The sequence below is a fragment of the Podarcis liolepis genome (assembly GCF_965112155.1).
Source record: "Podarcis liolepis genome assembly, chromosome: 9".
Classification (NCBI taxonomy): Eukaryota; Metazoa; Chordata; class Lepidosauria; order Squamata; family Lacertidae; genus Podarcis; species Podarcis liolepis.
In genome coordinates, this window is record NC_139564.1 from 2875522 (window position 1) to 2895726 (window position 20205).

Here is a 20205-nt window from a genome sequence, read left to right on the forward strand (position 1 = left end):
TTTATTGTATTTTTAATATTTTATTGGAAGCCGCACAGAGTGGCTGGAGAAACCCAGCCGGATGGGCGGGGTATAATAAACTTGGCTCAGAGCTGTCCAGCAAAATAATAATAATAATAATAATAATAATTATTATTATTATTATTTTTATTTATATCCCGCCCTCCCCAGCCAAAGCCAGGCTCAGGGCGGCTAACAACAATCAAATAATCAATCAAATAATCTAACATTCTAAAACATTTCATTATAACAATTAATTAAAATCAAATTAATGGCAACCGTTAAGCAAAGTTCTGTGCAGGTTGCCAGAGGAGGGAGTCAGGCTGGGCCCTGACCAAAGGCCTGGTGGAACAACTCTGTCTTGCAGGCCTTGTGGAAAGATGTCAGGTCCCACAGGGCCCTAGTCTCTTGGGACAGAGCGTTCCACCAGATTGGAGCCGCAGCCGAGAAGGCCCTGGCTCTAGTTGAGGCCAGCCTAACCTCTGCCGGCTGCGGACAGGACAGATTGGATAGTGCCCCTATAGTCACCAAGAAGCCTTCCCATTATTCCTAAAAGTTTTGAAAGTATTCCTCTTTCAACACACACACACACACACACACACACACACACACACACACACACACACTTAAATAGCTTAACGTATGAAAATAAAACCACACAGTGGCTGATAGTAATAGTGGCATTCTAGGAATAGTGCTGGGTCAAATTTCATCTGAGTCGCAAACTCCCTCTAGGAGATTCTGAAGGTGGGAGACAGCTAGGCTCCCAGAGCCAGTGAAGGACCTTTCTTTAGCCACACGGGTCTTGCCCCACTTGGCTTGACATGGGATGCCAAAGACTGCTGCCTCACAGGCCCAGCGCCATCACAATCTGCCTTACCTTTCAGCCACAGGTGTGCTTGTGATGGTGAATGGTGGCAGGGCAGGGCAGGCAGCCAATCAGCAAGCAGCTTGTGTCACAGGGCTGCTGCTTGCACCATCCTGGGAGGACAAAGGAAGTGAGTATAAGGCCGTGGGAGGGAGGCATAAGAATCCATGGGAAATATAGAGCAGAAATAGCATAGGGTTCAAGAGAATCAGACTCGGAAGAAGAGCAAGGGAAATCCTGGACAGATAATCTGGAAGGGAATCCTAAAGTGAACCAGAATCAGGAGGTACAGTAGTTGCCTCGACACTACAGCAGATTATCCAATGTTGGGAAGATCTACTTAGGTAATCCTTGAATTTTTAAGCTCAACCTCCCCTTAATAGAGCTTAAACTGTTCCCTTTTCACAGGGAATGCTTTTATTTGAGAATTTAAAAGATAGTTTAAATCTGTTAGGCGACTTCTCCTTCTTTCCCACCTCCTCCAGATATTTCTGAGTTTCCTCCTAACCTTTGCCTTCTTTGCATCACAACAGACTTGCCTTAATTTGATGCAGCACCAGCCACGAATCGCAGGTGTAACTGCCTGTGTTTCCAGGTGCAAATCGCAGGTGCAAATGCTGGCGTTTCCCATTGCTTATTGGGTCTTGAACGCAGCACCAGAATCCCTGAAGAGGCAAAGCTCTTCACACAGTGTGTAGTTAAGCTACGGAACTCATTCCTAAAGGGGCCAGTGATAGCCAGCAACCTTGATGGTCTCAAAAGAGAATTAGCAAAATTCACGGAGGAGGAGGGCTATTGATGGCTACTAGCCAGGATGACTATGCTAGTCAGAGACAGCAATGCTTCTGAATGACAGTGGCTGGAAACTGCAGGAGGGGAGTGCTGCTCTTGAGTTCGAATCCTGCTTGCAGGTTTCCCAGGGCATTTGGTTGGCCCCTGTAAGAAAAGGATACTGTGCTAGGAGGGTCATTGGTCTGATCCAGCAGCCTCTTCTTAGGTCCTTGTGTTGCAGGAGGGTATTCAGTGTTGGGTAGATACACACGGGCAATTCCTGAATAGTTATTATTATTATTATTATTATTATTATTATTATTATTATTAATAATAATAATAATAATAATATATTTATACCCCACCCATCTGGCTAAGTCTCCCCAGCCACTCTGGGCGGCTTCCACTCAAGTGTTAAAAACAATACAGCATTAAATATTAAAAACTTCCCTAAACAGGGCTGCCTTCAGATGTCTTTTAAAGAGAAGATAGTTGCTTCTTTCCTTCACATCTGAAGGGAGGGCGTTCCACAGGGCGGGCGCCACTACCAAGAAGGCCCTCTGTCTGGTTCCCTGTAACCTCACTTCTTGCAATGAGGGAACCGCCAGAAGGCCCTCGGTAACCTTAGCCACCAATTCAAAGTGTTGGTGCTGACCTTTAAAGCCCTAAACCGCCTTGGTCCAGGATACCTGAAGGAGCATCTCCACCCCCATCATTCTGCCTGGACACTGAGGTCCAGCGCTGAGGTCCTTCTGGCGGTTCCCTCACTACAAGAAGCCAAGTTACAGGGAACCAGGCAGAGGGCCTTCTTGGTGGTGGCACCCATCCTGTGGAACGCCCTCCCACCAGATGTCAAAGAGAACAACAACTACCAGTCTTTTAGAAGACATCTGAAGGCAGCCCTGTTTTGTTGTTGTTTAGTCGTTTAGTCGTGTCTGACTCTTTGTGACCCCATGGACCAGAGCACACCAGGCACTCCTGTCTTCCACTGCCTCCCGCAGTTTGGTCAAACTCATGCTGGTAGCTTCAAGAACACTGTCCAACCATCTCATCCTCTGTCATCCTCTTCTCCTTGTGCCCTCAATCTTTCCCAACATCAGGGTCTTTTCCAGGGAGTCTACTCTTCTCATGAGGTGGCCAAAGTCTTGGAGCCTCAGCTTCAGGATCTGCCCTTCCAGTGAGCACTCAGGGCTGATTTCCTTCAGAATGGATCGGTTTGATCTTCTTGCAGTCCATGGGACTCTCAAGAGTCTCCTCCAGCACCAGAATTCAAAAGCATCCATTCTTCGGCGATCAGCCTTCTTTATGGTCCAGCTCTCACTTCCATACATCACCATGGAAAACCATTGCTTTAACTATATGGACCTTTGTTGGCAAGGTGATGTCTCTGCCCTGTTTAGGAAAGATTTAATGTTTAATAGGTTTTTGTATTTTAAGATTCTGTTGGAAGCCACCCAGAGTGGCTGGAGAAACCCAGCCAGATGGGCGGGGTATAAATAAATAAATTATTATTATTATTATTATTATTATTATTATTATTATTATTATTAGCCTCCTGTTGATGGAGCTTAAATTACTTCCTTCTTTTTCTTTCCGTAATGAACAATTTTATCTGAGAGCTTAAAAAAATGGTTAAAAGCTATTATCAGCTGCTCTTTCTCAGCTTTGAAGATGTTTCTGATCACCTGAATGTAATAGAACCATAGAATTGTAGAGCTGGGAGGGACCACGAGGGCCATCTAGTCCAACCCCCTGCACTGCAGGAATCTCATATAAAGCATCTGTGACGAACACCCAACCTCTGCTTAAAAACCTCCAAGGAAGGAGAGTCCACCACCTTCTGAGGGTGTCTGAAGAAGAAGAGTTTGGATTTGATATCCCGCCTTTCACTCCCTTTAAGGAGTCTCAAAGCGGTTAACATTCTCCTTTCCCTTCCTCCCCCACAACACACACTCTGTGAAGTGAGTGAGGCTAAGAGACTTCAGAGAAGTGTGACTGGCCCAAGGTCACCCAGCAGCTGCATGTGGAGGAGCAGGGAAGCGAACCTGGTTCACCAGATTATGAGACTACCGCTCTTAACCACTACACCACACTGGCCCACACTGATCAGACCATAAGAAGGGCCTGCAGGATCAGGCCAAGGGCCCATATAGCCCAGCATCCTGTTCTCACAGAGGCCAACCAGATGCCCTGGCAAACCAAGGAGCATGACATGAGCACAAGAGCAGCTCTCCCCTCCCCTGGATTCCAGCAGCTGGTATTCAGAAACACTGCTGCCTCAAAGTGTGGAGGTGGAGCGTAGCTATTGTGGCCAGTAGCTGTCAGTAGCCCTCTCCTCTGTGAATTGGATTAACCCTTCTTTTAAAGCCATCCAAGTTGGTGCCCATATCTGCCTCCTGTGGCAGGGAGTTCCACAGTCCTGCATGAAGAAGGACTTCCTTTCGTTTCTCCCGAATCTTCCAACACTCAGCTTCTTTGGATGCTGATGGGTTCTAGTGCTAGGAGAGAGGAAGAACATTTCTCTGCCTACTATCTACATGCCATGTGTAATTTTTACAAACTTCTGAGTTTCCTCCTAAGATTCCACCCCACCTCTTTGAATCTCCCTCTTTGCTGGCCGAATCCCCAGAATTAGACGCTGCCTCAGCCACGAATAATAGTGCAATGGGCTGAGGCTTAGCAATCACAGTGTGCTAGTGCTTTCTGCTACCTGTTGGATCTTTGGTACCATGACAAAATTGGCAAATAGGGAGATGTTAGAGGCCTTGGAACGAGTCTGCCCCTGCGGCTTGATGGAGGTAGAAACTGTCTCTCATGCCTTGTTACGTTGCCGTTTCTACGGGGATATACGCTCGGTATTTATTACCCCTGCTATGCAAAAATCTCCAGATGAATCCGAACTTCAATGTCTAAAATCCCGGGTAGAGGACAAGGATCCTGAGATCACATTAAAAGGTAAAGGGACCCCTGACCATTAGGTCCAGTCATGGCCGACTCTGGGGTTGTGGCGCTCATCTCGCTTTATTAGCCAAGGGAGCCGGCGTACAGCTTCCGAGTCATGTGGCCAGCATAACTAAGCTGCTTCTGGCAAACCAGAGCAGCGCACGGAAACGCCGTTTACCTTCCCGCCGGAGCGGTACCTATTCATCTACTTGCAGTTTGACGTGCTTTCGAACTGCTAGGTGGGCAGGAGCAGGGACCAAGTAATGGGAGCTCACCCCGTCGCGGGGATTCGAACTGCCGACCTTCTGATCGGCAAGTCCTAGGCTCTGTGGTTTAACCCACAGCGCCACCCGCATCACCACGTTAAGATCATGTTAAGGGTAGCCAAATTCTCTGCTTTTGCCATAAAACTTAAGGAACAAGCTGTGCTATTATAATGATTAAGGCCTTAAATGATAATTTTAGGTGATATGTTAGTGAGTTTTAATTTATATATATTTTTAACTGTTGCTATATCTGTATTGTCCCTGTTATACCTAATTGCAAATTCAAATGTATCCCTATCATGTTTTATGACTTCCTTGATATTTTATGTGGGCTGGAACTGGTCTGTGACCGACGTAATAAATTCAGTTCAGTGTTAGAGGCCTGATGGTGAACTTGTCCTCTCAGCCCTTGTCTTCATGGGTGTTTCTTCTTGTCATTTCAGCCATGGCCCCCAAGCCGGCAGCGGCGGCGGCGGCACCAACACCACCAGCAGCAGGAGCAGGAGCAGCGCCACCAGCAGGAGCAGCGGGGGCAGCGGCGGCCAAAGGGAAACCCGGTGCTGCTCCTCCGACCAAACCGAAACCACGCTGGCGAATTCCTCTCAAGGTTGGATGGATATTTCTCGGGATTTTCGCCTTCATCTGCTTTTGTGTCTTGGTCACCACGGCTTTCCTCTGTAAGTTCACTCAAATCACCTCTTGACCAATCTGCGCTGCCTGCGTTCTTGTTGACTTTACCTCGTGCTGTATATTGGTGTGTGTGCTTGTCCGGGGGGGGGGGGTGTTACCGTGCGGCGTGGTCTGAGTCCGGTCCTAGGTCGAGGGTAAGGAGGCTGTCCGTCAGGGGCGAAGCAAGGTCCAAAGTGAGGAGTTGGGCGTGGTCAGGAACTCAGGAGAGTAGGTCAGGGTGTTGGCAGGAACAGGTTACCAACGATGTTGCTCCCGCAACCTGGGACTGGGCTGACTGGCCTTTATCTCCTCCGAGGCCTAGGGCGGCCCAGGTCCACAGGTGACTCACCTCTCCTGGCCTTAAGGCGAGCACTCCTCCTCAGAGAACTTAGTTCCCTCCGCCTCTCTGCCCTGAGCCTCTGCAGCTCAGGAGAGGCTGGAGGGTTACTGGACCCAGAGGCAACCTCACCTTCACCTGACAGGGCTGGGAGAGGAGCACCTGCAGGCAATGGGTCCTCTATCACCTCCGGAGCCAGAGCAGATTCAGCTGCTGTCTGCTCCTGAGGATCCGGCACAGGTGAGGGCCCTTCAGGTTCAAGCCCCAGCCCCAGCTCAGCTGGTCCTGGAGGCGGGGACTCCTGTGCAGGCTGGGATTCCTCAGGTTCAGCCTCTGAATCTGATTCCCAGGCCATAACAGTGTGCTAGCAAGTGGGCGCCGCACTTTCTTCCTGGCTGACGTTGCGCACGTCAGCGATGCCCCCCGTAAACCGTGCGGCTGATCAAGCACATATTGATCCCTCCTCGTGCGGAGGAGCTCTGCGTGAGCACGAGTGTCTGAGCACAACAGTTCAGGCATTGGTGACCAAGGCTGGATTGCTACAATGCAATCTGTCTGGGGCTTCCCTTGTGCTTGATCCGGAAACTGCAGTGAGTTTGGAACACTGTAGCCACACTTGCCGATAGGAGTGAGTCCTGTTGGCATGTAAACCCTCTGCTCAGAGATTTGCACTGTTTGCTGTGTTGTTACTATGCCAGGTGCAGAGATGTAGCTTTGGGGGCGAGGAGCTAGCCAGGTTTTTTTGCCCTGGGTGAAGCCTTCAGATGGGGGCCATTGAGGCTCCCAGACTCTCTCTCTCTCTGTGTACTAAACTGGGTCTTTGATCCTTGTGAAAGAAGCCTAGTTTTGCCCGCCAAGTGCAAAGTTTTACTTATGGTATAAAAAGCCCTTAACAGCTTGGGATGGGTTTACTGGTGGGATATGTGGCCTAGGACCCATGTACCTATGGGACCGCCTCTCCTGGTATGCCCCGCGGAGGACCTTAAGGTCCACAAAAGACAACACTTTGGAGGTCCCAAGTTGCAAGGTGGTTAGACTGGTTTCAACTAGGGCCAGGGCCTTTTCAGCACTGGCCCTGACGTGGTGGAGCGCTCTGTCCCAAGAGACCAGGGCCCTGCAGGACTTGACATCTTTCCACAGGGCCTGCAAGACGGAGTTGTTCTGCCTGGCCTTTGGTTTGGACTCTGTCTGACCCTTATGTTTCCCTCCCCTTATGGTTTTGAACTATGGGCTAGCTACTATTAAAATGAGGCTGCATTTTAAATTGTATTTTAACCTGTATTTTAAATTGTTTCTTTCCTCCTCCCCTATTATGTTTTTATTGTGATTTCACTGGTGTTAGCTGCCCTGAGCCCGGCTCTGGCTGGGGAGGGTGGGGTATAAATAAAAATTATTATTATTATTATCATCATCATTATAATTATCATCATCTTACCCAATATATTCCAATTCTGCTGCTTTGAATGGAAGAACACACACTTTACAGGTGCTAAACTAGGGTTACCAGACACCCCCCTTTCCCGGGGACAGTCCCCGGATTTGCGAATAAGTCCCCGGACAAATTCCATCCCTGGAATGTCCCCGGATTTCATCAAATGTCCCCGGGAAACGCAGCAGCGGCAGTCTCAGCAGCCTGGAGCAGTTGGCTCTGGCTGGCTTAAGGAGCTGCTCAGAAGTCCCCATCTGAGGGTGGTGCAGGAGCTCTCAGATGCAACTTCTGGGCTGCCTGACCCCAGCAACTAAGCTGGGAAGGGAGGCTTCATGCTGCCTATCGGAGCAGCCTCCCAACTCCTACTTGCGTGCAAGCAGGAGCGGGGCAGGGATCTCTCAGTTAGGTAAAGGGAAGCCTCCCTTCCCAGCTGAGGGATCCATGCCCCCTCCTGCTTGCAAGCAAGTAAGAATGGGATTGGGGATGCTCCGATGGGAAGGGAGGCATTGCACTGCCTGAGAGATCCCTGCCCCCTCCTGCTTGCACACGAGTAGGAGTTGGGAGGCTGCTCCGATAGGCAGCATGAAGCCTCCCTTCCCTCTGCCACCGCCATCGCTGCAGGATCAACATCCTGAACGTTAGTATGCATTTATTTATTTATTTATTTATTTATTTATTTATTTATTTATTTATTTATTTATTGTGTCCCCGGATTCATTGAAAAAAATCTGGTAACCTTATGCTAAACAATACTCTTTCTATACTTTTAAGAAATCATTATTTTAGTGTGGTAGCCTAGACTTTGGAATTCCCTGCCCATTGATATCAGGCAAGCTCCTTCGCTGTATTCTTTTTGCTGCCCACTTACAACATTTTTGTTTAGGCAAATGTAGATGCTGATGTTTCTTGATTTCTTTTTGGCTTATGGCTGATTTTAATTATTTAAAAAAAATGTTTTAATTTACTTGTTTTGAACTGTTTTCGTTGACAGTCTTAAGATTTCTTGCAAGCCACTAAAGTATTTGGTTACAATCACGTCGTATATAAATTCTATTTATTTATTTATTTAATTAAAAAAGGTCTGTTTAAAAGGATATTGGGTAAAGATCCCTGTTTGAGACCTTTCTCCCTATGTTTGATGTATCACAGTATTTTAATATTCTTTTGGAAGCCGCCCAGAGTGGCTGGGGAAACCCAGCTAGATGGGCGGGGTATAAATAATAAATTATTATTATTATTATTATTATTATTATTATGTAACAACAACAACAACAACAACAACAACAACAACAACAACAACAACAACAACAACATACTATTTATATCCTGCCCACCTGGCTGGGTTTCCCCAGCCACTCTGGGCAGCTCCCAGCAGAATATTAAAAACACGATAAAACATCAAACATTAAAAACTTCTCTGTACAGGGCTGCCTTCAGATGTCTTCTAAAAGTCAGATAGTTGTTTATTTCCTCGATGGGAGGGCGTTCCACAGGGCAGGTGCCACCACCGAGAAGGCCCTCTGCCTGGTTCCCTGTAACCTCACTTAGGCAGCCCTGGGCATAGTGAAGCAAACTCTGAAGAAGGTATCTTCACTTTTTTTGGGGGGGTGTGTGTATGCAGGGAGATGGGGAAAGGTTATTTAGGTGTAAGCTTTTAACAGCTTCACATTAAAATTACCTGCATTTGTTTCAATGCCTTTAGTTTATAAGATGAATAAAGAAAAGGAGAGCCCACTTGATCAGCCAATGGACAAACTGAGGACCGCAATGGCAACTGGGCTAAGAAATAACGAACTCATGACTGAAAATCGTAAGTGGAAGGACAATAATCATCTGTTTCTGGTTGTTTTAGAACACGCCCTGCCCCCCCCCCCAAAGCCCCAACAGAAGATAGAGAACAAGAGAACCTAGAAAGAACACTGGACATCTTAGAATCATAGAATCATAGAATCATAGAGTTGGAAGAGACCACAAGGGCCATCGAGTCCAACCCCCTGCCAAGCAGGAAACACCATCAGAGCACTCCTGACATATGGTTGTCAAGCCTCTGCTTAAAGACCTCCAAAGTAGGAGACTCCACCACACTCCTTGGCAGCAAATTCCACTGTCAAACAGCTCTTACTGTCAGGAAGTTCTTCTTGACCTGGCTGTGTGGGAACTATGCCACAAGACATCCAGTACAAACTTAAAAGAAGCTTAGGATCTCACCTTCCATCAATAGGAAATATGGAAGCCATCTTTGGAATGAATACTGAAGAAATGAACGTATGCTGCCAATTCTCGTAGTAGACCAGTATGAAGTAAGCAGCACATAAGCAGCACACAAAACCATTCTACGTTCTAAATCTGATATTAACAATCCAAAAATTGAGAGAGCTATGTACAAGATCTACTACAGAAGCCACAAATAGAAAACTCATTCAAATTGTGTCCAAAAGGAAGATTCAGTCTTTAATAAACAGACATAAATCAGACATCAAGAATCACAAAACAGAGAAACCAGTAGGAGAACACTTCAATCTCCCAGGACATTCTATACAAGATCTCAAAGTAGCTGTTTTACTACAAAGGAATTTAAAAAATAGACTGGAAAGAGAAGCTGCTGAATTGCAACTCATTACCAAACTTAAAACCATGGAGAGACCTGGTCTGAACAAAGACATTGGATTTTTATCTCATTATACATGACTAAGCCATTTTTCACCTTCTCACCCCTTGCCTTTTCCTGTAAGACCTATTGCAGTCGTTAAGAGTCGTCAACAGGCTCATCTCAGCTATCTGCCAATCACCCATTCCCACCACCCTTCTGAGTAATACCCCTCCCCACCTTCTCACTATATAGAAGGATCTGGCAACTTCTGTTTCAGTGTATCTGAAGAATTGTGCATGCACACGAAAGCTCATACCAAGAACTAACTTAGTTGTCTTTAAGGTGCTACTGGAAGGATTTTTTTTATTCAGTCTTTAAAGTTCCTTAAGCCAGGCTCCTGTAGATATCAACAAAGGTAAGTTTGATCAAAGTGTTGGTGATGTTACGCATGAGAGTTAGACAGGGTGCTGGCGTTGGTCACCTGTTTCGCCCTTGAAGAGTCTTGGGCTTCTTCAGTAAATTCTCTCTCACGGTTTTGATATGTTTATAGACATTCAAGTCCATATGTTACATTCCTTCTTGGCTTAAGCTACAAAATTTAGTTTCTTCAGGAAATTCTCCCTTGAGATTTTGGTGTATTTACATACATACAACTTCATATGCTAAGTTCTTTCTTGACTTAAACATTTATTCATTTGCTAAGCCAATGTATGTAAATACACCAAAATCTTGAGGGAGAATTTCCTGAAGAAAGAAACTAAATTTTGTAGCTTAAGCCAAGAAGGAATGTAACATATGGACTTGAATGTTTATAAATACAGTGGTACCTCGGGTTACATGCGCTTCAGGTTACATATGCTTCAGGTTACAGACTCGGCTAACCCAGAAATAGTACCTCGGGTTAAGAACTTTGCTTCAGGATGAGAACAGAAATCGCGGCCCCATTAGCTAAAGTGGTGCTTCAGGTTAAGAACAGTTTCAAGTTAAATACGGACCTCCGAAACGAATTAAGTACTTAACCCGAGGTACCACTGTATATCAAAACCGTGAGAGAGAATTTACTGAAGAAGCCTAAGACTCTTCATGGGTGAAACAGGTGACAAACGCCGGCACCCTGTGTAACTCTCGTGCGTAACATTGCCGACACTTCGTTTGATCAAGCTTACCTTTGTTGATATCTACAGGAGCCTGGCTAAAGGAACTTTAAAGACTGAATTTTCCTTTTGGACACAATTTGAATGAGTTTTCTGTTTGTGGCTTCTGTAGTAGATCTTGTACATAGCTCTCTCAATTTTTGGATTGTTAATATAAGGTTTAGAACGTAATATGGTTTGGTAGCGTTTTGTGTGTCGCTTATGTGCTGCTTACTTCATACTGATCTTTTGAATGAGAGCTCACCCACACTTCCACTTGCCTCGCCATTTCCCCCCAAGGGAAACTGGCTGTTTGCCACTGAATCAGAGCAAACGTCAATCTGGTTTTCTCCAGACTGATGTTTGCACCGATATAACACTCGGGTGGGTTTCCTGGGGGAAAGCGGTGGGCCAAAGGCAAAATTGCTTGGACCCAAGGGGAAAAAACACTCAGAGCAGTGTTTTTTAGGCACGACTCACATGGATGTGTGGATGAGCTCTACATCTGTATACAGGCTCCTTCCTTCTTGTGCTTTTGGTCTGCTTCAGGATTCTAGTCCTTAGTGCTGATTATTGGTGGATACAGTGAACTATCTTCTTTAGGATAGCCATCTTTTCCTTTAGCTTTCTGCATGTTGCGGATGGAAACAGGGCAGATGCAGATTTAGTCTAGGTAGAGAAATTGTATCTGTAATATTTAGACAGCAAGGTGAAATCAGTTCATATTTGGGGGTAGGAATCACACAATCATATTTTCTAGTCTTTGTCTAATGATCTTAATAAGGAGTAAGGTGAATATCTAAAGTATCATCCTCTGACACATGATTCTGATTGGTCTATGACTTCAGAACTTGAAGAACTTATTTGTTCACCTTAAAAACCACCACCACCACCAATTTTATTATTTGTACCTCGCCCATCTGGCTAGGATCCACTCTGGGGATCCTTATTTTGATTTTGGAGGCTATTTTGGGTTTTTGCTAATGTTCTTTAAGCTATCAACTGTTTTAGTTTTGGGGGAGTTTTTACACTTGATTTGTTTGTTTCCTTGGGTGAGATAGGAAGTTGGTGGGAGACAGTTATTTAAATAAATGGAAGTGTTGGGTGGGAGAAAAGAAACCCTCATCTAAGTTTGGGGATGCTTTCAGCCATGAAGGTAGCTGAAGAAGTCACGAACCTGCCACAGCACATAGCAGATGCCGAAAACCTCTACAACGAGCGGAAAGTAAAGTACCGTAAGTGCCTTCAACCCTCAATATGGTGCTGTGGCACATTTTGGGAATATAAAGGCAAGCAAACATAGATGAGCTGAAATGTGATACTGTGGGTTATATTGCAGATATTAACAGGGTGCAGTTTGAAGTGACCGGATGCATAAAAACTGACTCTTTTTGCCCAGACCCATTAGATATTATTCAAAAACTTTACTTGCAGAACTGTCTTCAAAACAGATAAAAAGCATCAAAGAGACACCCACATAATTCCATTAATATCTTGTGCTGTGCAACAAAGACCAAGCATCTTAGAAATAAAATATAATTCCAAACAGAACTATTTAAAAAAAAGTCTCTCTCCTTATGGCCTCCATTTTGCCTGGAGTTGTTTTCCTGCAGAGACATTTAAACATCCTTACTTCCTCTGAGATCTGGAAATGAAGACTAAAGGCAGCTCCCTTTCAAAATGGAGATTTTCAGCCAAATACCTTTGTCACCTGATCTAGGGTTAAACACTCATGTGTTAGCTAGCAGTAAACAACAGTGCTTAACATCTTGAGGTTGTTGGGCGAGGTCTTTAGGGGATTAGGGTCATGGTGTTACCGGTGTGCTGATGATACCCAGCTCTATTTATCCTTGTCATCTGAGTCAGGTGGAGAAGCGCATGCGCTTGATTAGTGTTTGAAGACAGTGATGGGCTAGATGGATAGCGACCAGTAAATGGAGGCTGAATTTCGGCAAGATGAAGGTGCTATGGAATGATAGTTCCTCAATCTGGGAATTGAGTAGGCAGCCTGTTCTGAATGTATGCCCCTCCACCCCTGGGAAGGATTAGGTCTGTAGTCTCGGGATACTATTAGAATCCAGCTTGTTACCAGAAGCTCAGATGTATTCAGTTGTGTGGAGTCTGGTTGTTCCAGGATGGGGATGTTTCACCCTCTAATAACCTCCAGGGCAGACTTTTTCAATGTGTTCAATGTGGGGCTGTCCCATAGCTGTCAACCGCCCCTTATTTGGCAGGAAACTCCCTTATCTCAGCCCTGTGTCCTGCTGCTGTCCCGAATTGATGATGTCCCTTAAATTTCCCGGGTTTCAAAGGAAGCAGCTCCTCTCCCTCCCTCCCTGCTGGCCAGGTAGGAGGGAGGCTCCAACTGTGTTGCTTGGCTGCGTTGCTTACCCAATAAGGAGTCTAAGAATGACTGGGGGGTGGAGCTTGCATGCCTTGTGCTGATCAAATCAGCCGCGTTGCCTGGGGACTCACCTTTGCTCAGTGCTTCCCAGCGGAGAAGTGACGGTGGTTTTCCTTGCTGCATCCCCTTTGCCGGGTTGCTGCGCTGTGGGAACCACCGCTTGAGGCTTCATTTGGCTGCTGGCTGGGCTTTCTGCCTTTGGCTCGGAGGGGCTCAGAAGTTGAACGTACCTGTGCCCGGAAAATCCCTTATTGTGGCTGCTGATCCCTTATTTTCAAGGCTGCTGGTCCCTTATTTTCAAGGCTGCTGGTCCCTTATTTTCAAATCTGTAAGCTGGCAGCTATGGGCTGTCCTTCAAGGTGGTTCAAAGGTTACAGCTAGTCTCACACGCAGCCACCAAAGATCATATAGCTCAAGCAGCCAGGGTAACTCTTTTAGAGTCTATTTAATATTCAAGGTTTTGGTTTGACATAAATTCTCTAAACCAGTAGCAGGGAACCTCTGACCCACAGGCCTGTTTATTTCAACAATGTATATACTGCTTAGAATCATAGAACTGTAGTGTTGGAAGGGATCCTGAGGAGTCTCAGCTAAAGCATCCACTGTAGTCTCTAAGCAGGCTACAAAAAGGTTATACAGTGGTGCCTCGCAAGACGGAAAACTCGCTAGACGAAAGGTGCTTTGCAAAACGAATTTCCTATGGGCTTGCTTCGCAAGACGACAATGTCTTGCGAATTCCTGCTGGTTTTTTTTCCTTCCCCCCCTTTTCTAAGCCGCTAAGCCGCTTATCAGCTGATCCAATCAGCAGATAAGCCGCTAAAAGCTGCTAAAAGCCGCTAATAGCGCTAATAGCGCTAATCCGCTAATCCGTCAATGGGCTTGCTTCGCAAGACGAAAAAACCGCTAGATGAAGAGAATCACAGAACGGATTCTTTTCGTCTTGCGAGGCACCACTGTAATATTGATATGATAGAGGTAAAAATAGTCAAAATTAGCTTTAAAATCAGTAAGATGCCTGCTGAAATAAAAAAGGTCTTCATTGATAAGGGCTGATATGGGTCCCAATGAGGTCATTTCCCACAAACAACTTCCACCTGCCTCACAGCTGATGTCATACACAACACCAGAACCTTAAAGTGAGCTCCTGGTTGCTCCTTGAAAGGCAGGGCTCCTGGTCAGTGCCAAGCAGCTGAAATTGGGAGTGTGCCTTCTCTGAAAACAGCGTGATGATAGACATGGGATTCTAGAAGCTTCCAGTGAGCAGGCCGTGGTGTTCAGTAATCTGAACTGGGTCAGGTTCTTGCAATCAAAGCTTGCCCTGTCTTGTTGATATACCAAAAATCACATGAGTCAGTGGGTGGCGAAGGAGTCGTATTTGTATTTTATTTCTGTGCAGAAAGGACCAGCAGGGATGTTTCCCCAAATTAACTGGCCCTGGACAAAGCGTTCCAAACAGTTTTATACATTTGGCACAAATTCCACACATTCCATTAAGTTTAAATTTCCTATCCAATAGTTTCCCTCCCCACAGCTGTCTCCCTATGAGCAGTCCAAATTACAAACACTGTGAGCATGCGTGCTGACTATCATTTTAAACAAAGGAGCTTCCCCATGGTCTGCTAGACTTTTATTGCAGGATTAGATTTCACCTCAGTACAGTGGATGCTCGGGTTGCGAACGTGATCCGTGCGGGATGCACATTTGCAACTTGCAGCATTTGCAACCTGCAGTGCCACGTTTGCGCACGCATGGGTTATGATTCGGTGATTCTGCGCATGTGCAAAGCAAAATTTAGTGCTTCTGCACATGCACAACCACCGAAAGCCGGAAATAACCTTTTCCGGTACTTCTGGGTTTCGGCAGGTTTGTAAACCGAAAAAACGCAACCTGAAGCTTCTGTAACCCGAGGTATGATTGTATAGTATTTCATTCCAGTTACTGAGCATAGTCTGACCACAGTCCAAGCATGCTCAGTAGGTCAAAACCTTATATGATATGGTTCTCTTTATTTCATTACTACAAGTTGAAGCATGGGGCTCATGTTCTTATCACTGCTGCCGCGGGAGAGGGTTCTTCAGCAATTCCCCAACACAAGAGCTCTAGGGAATGTGTTTCCCCCGGTCTTTAAACTCTTTCTGGGATAGAGTCTTCTAATGCTGAGGATTCTGAATCAATATCCTGGGTCATGACCATCACCAGCCTCATAGACAATGATTATAAATGCCTCTCGTTTGATCAAAATCTTCCCACCTGAACCTTTCCAATGAGAACACTTTGAGACAATGTTTATTGTCTTGGGGGTCATTTCCTTCCTCCTAAAAGCTCAAAGCATGTGTTGGGTCAACCGAATGAGTCCATTCCCCAAGCAAAATGTTTTGAGGTAAGCCAGACTGAGAGGGCGACTCTTCCCCAAATCCCAGAACTGTCCTTAGTCTACATGCAACACAGTGCCGGGTATGTTGAAGTCTTTGCATTAATTCCTCCTAGAAAACCTCTTCAAGAAAGGTGCAAAGTCTTCTGGTGGCTGGAAGCTTTTTGGGAAGAATCTCTACTACGTTTCAAAAGGGAAAAAGACCTGGTATGATGCCGAGAACTTCTGCATGTCCAGAGATGCCCATTTGGCCTCCATCCTGACTGATGAAGAACAGGTTATATAATAATAATAATAATAATAATAATAATAATAATAATAATAATAATAATAATAATAATAATTTTTATTACCCTGCCACTCTGGGCTCCCAACAGAATATTAAAAACAACGAAATATCAAACATTAAAAACTTCCCTTAACAGGGCTGCTTTCAGATGTCTTCTATAAGTCAGATAGTTGTTTATTTCCTTGACATCTGATGGGAGGGCATTCCACAGGGTGGGCACCACTACCAAGAAGGCCCTCTGCCTGGTTCCCTGTAGCTTCACTTCTCACAGGGAGGGAACCGCCAGAAGATTCTCAGAGGCGGACCTCAGTGCCCAGACTGAATGATGGGGGTGGAGATGCTCCTTCAGGGATACTGTTATATCTCATGTATACTGAACAATATATACATTGTTCTTCTTTCTCTCTTGCTATTTGGGGTTTATTAGCATCTTTTCCAATGCCTGTATTTTTCTGACTGTCTTTTAACTGTCACATGCAAATACTTCATGACCTCTTGCAAATACTGCTGTACCTTCTTCCTCTCCACACACCACAAACCCTGGACTGCCAGAGATCCTGTCCTGAAATGTGTCACCACAAAAGAATGTGACTTTGAGCACGATCCCATTTGCACATGAAGTGATGGTGAATCTCAGCAGGTGATGGTGGGGCTTCATTGGTTGGGCACCCTAGAACAGGGGTCAGCAAACTTTTTCAGCAGGCGGCTGATCCACTGTCCCTCAGACCTTGTGGGGGGCCGGACTCTATTTTGGAAAAAAATAATGAACAAATTCCTATGCCCAACACATTACCCAGAGATGCATTTTAAATAAAAGCACACATTCTACTCATGTAAAAACACCAGGCAGGCCCCACAAATAACCTAGAGATGCATTTTAAATAAAAGGACACATTCCATTCATGTAAAAACAGGCTGATTCCTGGACCGTCCGTTGGCAGGATTGGCAGAAGGTGATTGGGCCGGATCCGTCCCCTGGGCCTTAGTTTGCCTACCCTGCATTCTCCCTAATTTTTGGGCAATTCTGAGATTTGGTGATGGATGTGCAAGTGGTGTGAATTGTTCATGCAGGTCATGGAGCCCATTTAATTGCTTAGCACATAACGTGGGTTTACTTGTCAAGGATTATGAACTTTGAAAAAGACATCATGGAGCAAAGGACATGTGGAAGCCCAGGAATGCTTGTATCTCTTTATTGCCATGATGCTGAATTCTAGTTCCCTCTTTCTGCAGACCTACATCACTTCTCAACTCACCACTCCTGCCTGGATTGGCCTTACAGATGAAAGTGAGGAAGGCAAGTGGGAGTGGACAGATGGCTCCAGATTAATAACACAGTGAGTCTACAAAAACCATACCCCAGGAGGTGATGCTTCTGCATGTCTGAGATGACTGCACCATTTCTTGCAAACCCTGTAGCAGAACTTAGGGTCCCCTTCATTTGGGGTGCCGGTCCTAAGTGCTCAGGCCCCAGCAAGAGAGAAGTTACCTTTAGAATTTGTAGGACCTCATTGACACAAAAGAGAGTGTTCCTTGCTGGGGAGGGTTGTGGATGGGAGATCTGAGCATTGCCTCCCTAGGACCACCATTTTACTGTCTCCTTCAAAGTCTACATGGCTCCTCCACAGCGAGTGGACATAACACAAAGCATGGGCATAGACAGGATTTATGTTGGGGGGCGGTACCCACCTGTCCTGTTCCAGATCTGAGCTACCTACAATGTGATTGGTCAGTTTGTGGAAGCCACGCCTAGCGCTCAGTTGGGTTGCCAGTTGCAATGCTTTGGCTGAACTTTTTTTTTTGGGGGGGGAATGAAAACCAAAAACATGGATTTGCAAAATTTTAAAAATCCACCTGGACAAAAAAATGAACCATGAAAAAGAGGACGTGTCCAGGAAGATCTGGACATATACCAACCCTAGGTTTGTTAGGCTCAGCCTCTTTTTTCTCATTTTATAATACAAGCCCTCCTGCACCCCCAGGTACTGGTCTGCTGGCAACCCCAACAGCTGGGAGAACTATGGAGACTCCGAGGAAGATTGTGCTTCCATTATTCCTTCATCTAGAGAAAAAAATTGGAGCGAGTGTAACTGCCACGAACTTCACAGTTGGGTTTGTAAGGAGAGCCTAGATACGGGAGAATTGTAAAATTTGACAAACCCGTTGCCTGGAGCCACACTAGCGTGAAGATGGAACGTGTTTCATTTCACTTCATGGGAAGTCTGCTCCGCCACAGAATGAACAAGAGCGAACAAGAAAATTCTATCTCATTCAAGGACCATTCCTTCAGTTGCCTGACGCCAAGAGAGATGGGAGTATGTGTGCTATTATCAGCTGATTGTGGATGTCTGTGCCCTGAGTGATGGGTGTTGAGGAAGGGTTGCAATTTTCCTCCCTGGGAAGGCTGGCTGGGTCTACTCTGTTGGCAAGGCAGAGTTCTGGAGCAGGGCAACATTCAGCAGATGTGTTGTGTTTCCACCCTCTAGATGCAGCCTGGGTCAGGGGCATAGTGTGATGGGGGCAGGGGGACCACAGCCCTGGGCGCATAATTTTAGGGGCTATGACGAGGTGCACCCACGCGGGCATCCCCTGTCCTGCTCTGCCTGCCGCATCCCCAGCCCTCTTGCTGAATGTCTGCCTGGCCATCATCGGAGGGCATGGGATTTGCCTGCCAAGGGTTGCGTTGGCCCGCCAGGTTCCTCCCTGCATGGGTGACCAGGGCTAAGCTGGTATGCGGGCTCCAGGAATCCTCCAAACCTTGTGCGTGGGCACCTGGCAGCATTGGAGGCAAGGTTCAGTAGGTTCTGTTGACCCTCTGTGCCCCTTCCTTCTGGGCACATGTACCAGAAATTGATGCACATTCCAGCCAATGAAAAACTGGGGATACAAAGTAGGAGAATAAAGGATTCCAAGGGCCAGGTAGAGAAGGCTTGAGGGCCACATGTGGTCCCTGGGCCTAAGGTCTCCCACCGCTTCAAGAAGCAGAAATCTGCTCCCAAGCTTCCAGATTTGATTGCTTTTGCAACATCATGTGCTTCACCACTGAGCTATGGTTCCTTCCCCTTCTTTTTCAAACAATCCCTGCAAGGCTGTAGGAAAGGAATCGGAAGCAAAAACTTTCACGCACTGGACAAGCGGAAGTGCAGACGAGCCCTCTGCCTTTGGCAGAGCTCTAATGCATGGGTGGGGAACCCGTGGCTTTCCAGATGTTGCTGCAGAATCATAGAATTGAGGAGTTGGAGGGGACCCCAAGAGTCATTTAGTCCAAATCCTTGCAACACAGGAATCACAGGTAAATAATCTGTGACTGATGGCCTTCCAATCTCTGCTTCAAAACCTTCACGGAAGCTGCCACCATCTCTGACCGTTGCCCATGCTGGCTGGGGCTGATGTGAGTAGTAGCCCTCCAACATCTGGAGGGTCACAGGTCACTCATACTTGTCCTAAAGGAAGGAAACCCACATCCTGGACAGAGCATATAGGAGCTCTGTTTTAGAGGATTTTATGTGGTCAGAAAATGGGAATTTTAATTTGCTCAATCACAAATGCTAGTCATTTTCCCAGGGGGTAAAGGGACCAAGTTACGGCATCCTAGCAATTGTAGCATGAAGTTCCCAAGCACTGTCGTGGGAACATTTTTTACGGCTGCTGTTGTTCATGAAGAGAAAGAAGTACCAGAGAAAGAAGTGTTTGCCCTTCAGGTACAGAATGGCAAAACTTGGGTACTCTCTTCCGATGGTGGCTTCTCTAACTCAGCCACACGTGGTAAGAAAGGGTCAGGCATGGATATTTGGGCTGCAAGCCACTTTGAACGCAACCGTCAGATTAGACGAGGGTGTCTGAATTAATTGAGCAGAGGATTTAAAACAATGCTAGTCCTATTCAGATTAGATGCGTTGAAGTTAATGGACATGACTGGCAGTTTCATTCATTTCAATGTATCTACTCTGAGTAGGACTTAGTGGACTACAACCCAATATATTATTTGTAAGTGCTTATATTCAGGTAGCAAAGCCCCTTCTTAAGAGTGGCCTCCCCTTTCCCACATCTTGTCTTGGATGGAATGTCTTTTCTAAAGCACCTGTGTGACATCAAAAAACAGAGGGACCATGAAGCGATGGGGCCAGTTTAAAAC

The 20205-nt window shown here is 46.0% G+C and overlaps 1 protein-coding gene across 1 annotated transcript; it reads left to right on the plus strand.

Annotated features, from left to right (window-relative positions):
* Nucleotides 1-971: 971 nt before the first annotated feature.
* Nucleotides 972-18340, plus strand: LOC310685921 (uncharacterized protein). Its single transcript, XM_083459038.1, has 7 exons — nucleotides 972-1212; nucleotides 5292-5525; nucleotides 8986-9093; nucleotides 12155-12241; nucleotides 15898-16058; nucleotides 17304-17407; nucleotides 18053-18340. Exons 2-7 carry the CDS (start codon nucleotides 5294-5296, stop codon nucleotides 18216-18218), a joined length of 858 nt encoding a protein of 285 aa, XP_083315164.1. The 5' UTR covers nucleotides 972-1212; nucleotides 5292-5293; the 3' UTR covers nucleotides 18219-18340.
* The last annotated feature ends 1865 nt before the right edge of the window (nucleotides 18341-20205 follow it).

Bases quoted from the DNA above. Each gene is read 5' to 3' on its own strand.
- LOC310685921 (XM_083459038.1), top strand. From the start codon at position 5,294: ATGGCCCCCAAGCCGGCAGCGGCGGCGGCGGCACCAACACCACCAGCA. The intron at 5,526-8,985 runs GTAAGTTCACTC...CAATGCCTTTAG, and splicing joins GGTCACCACGGCTTTCCTCT to TTTATAAGATGAATAAAGAA. The intron at 12,242-15,897 runs GTAAGTGCCTTC...AATTCCTCCTAG, and splicing joins CGAGCGGAAAGTAAAGTACC to AAAACCTCTTCAAGAAAGGT.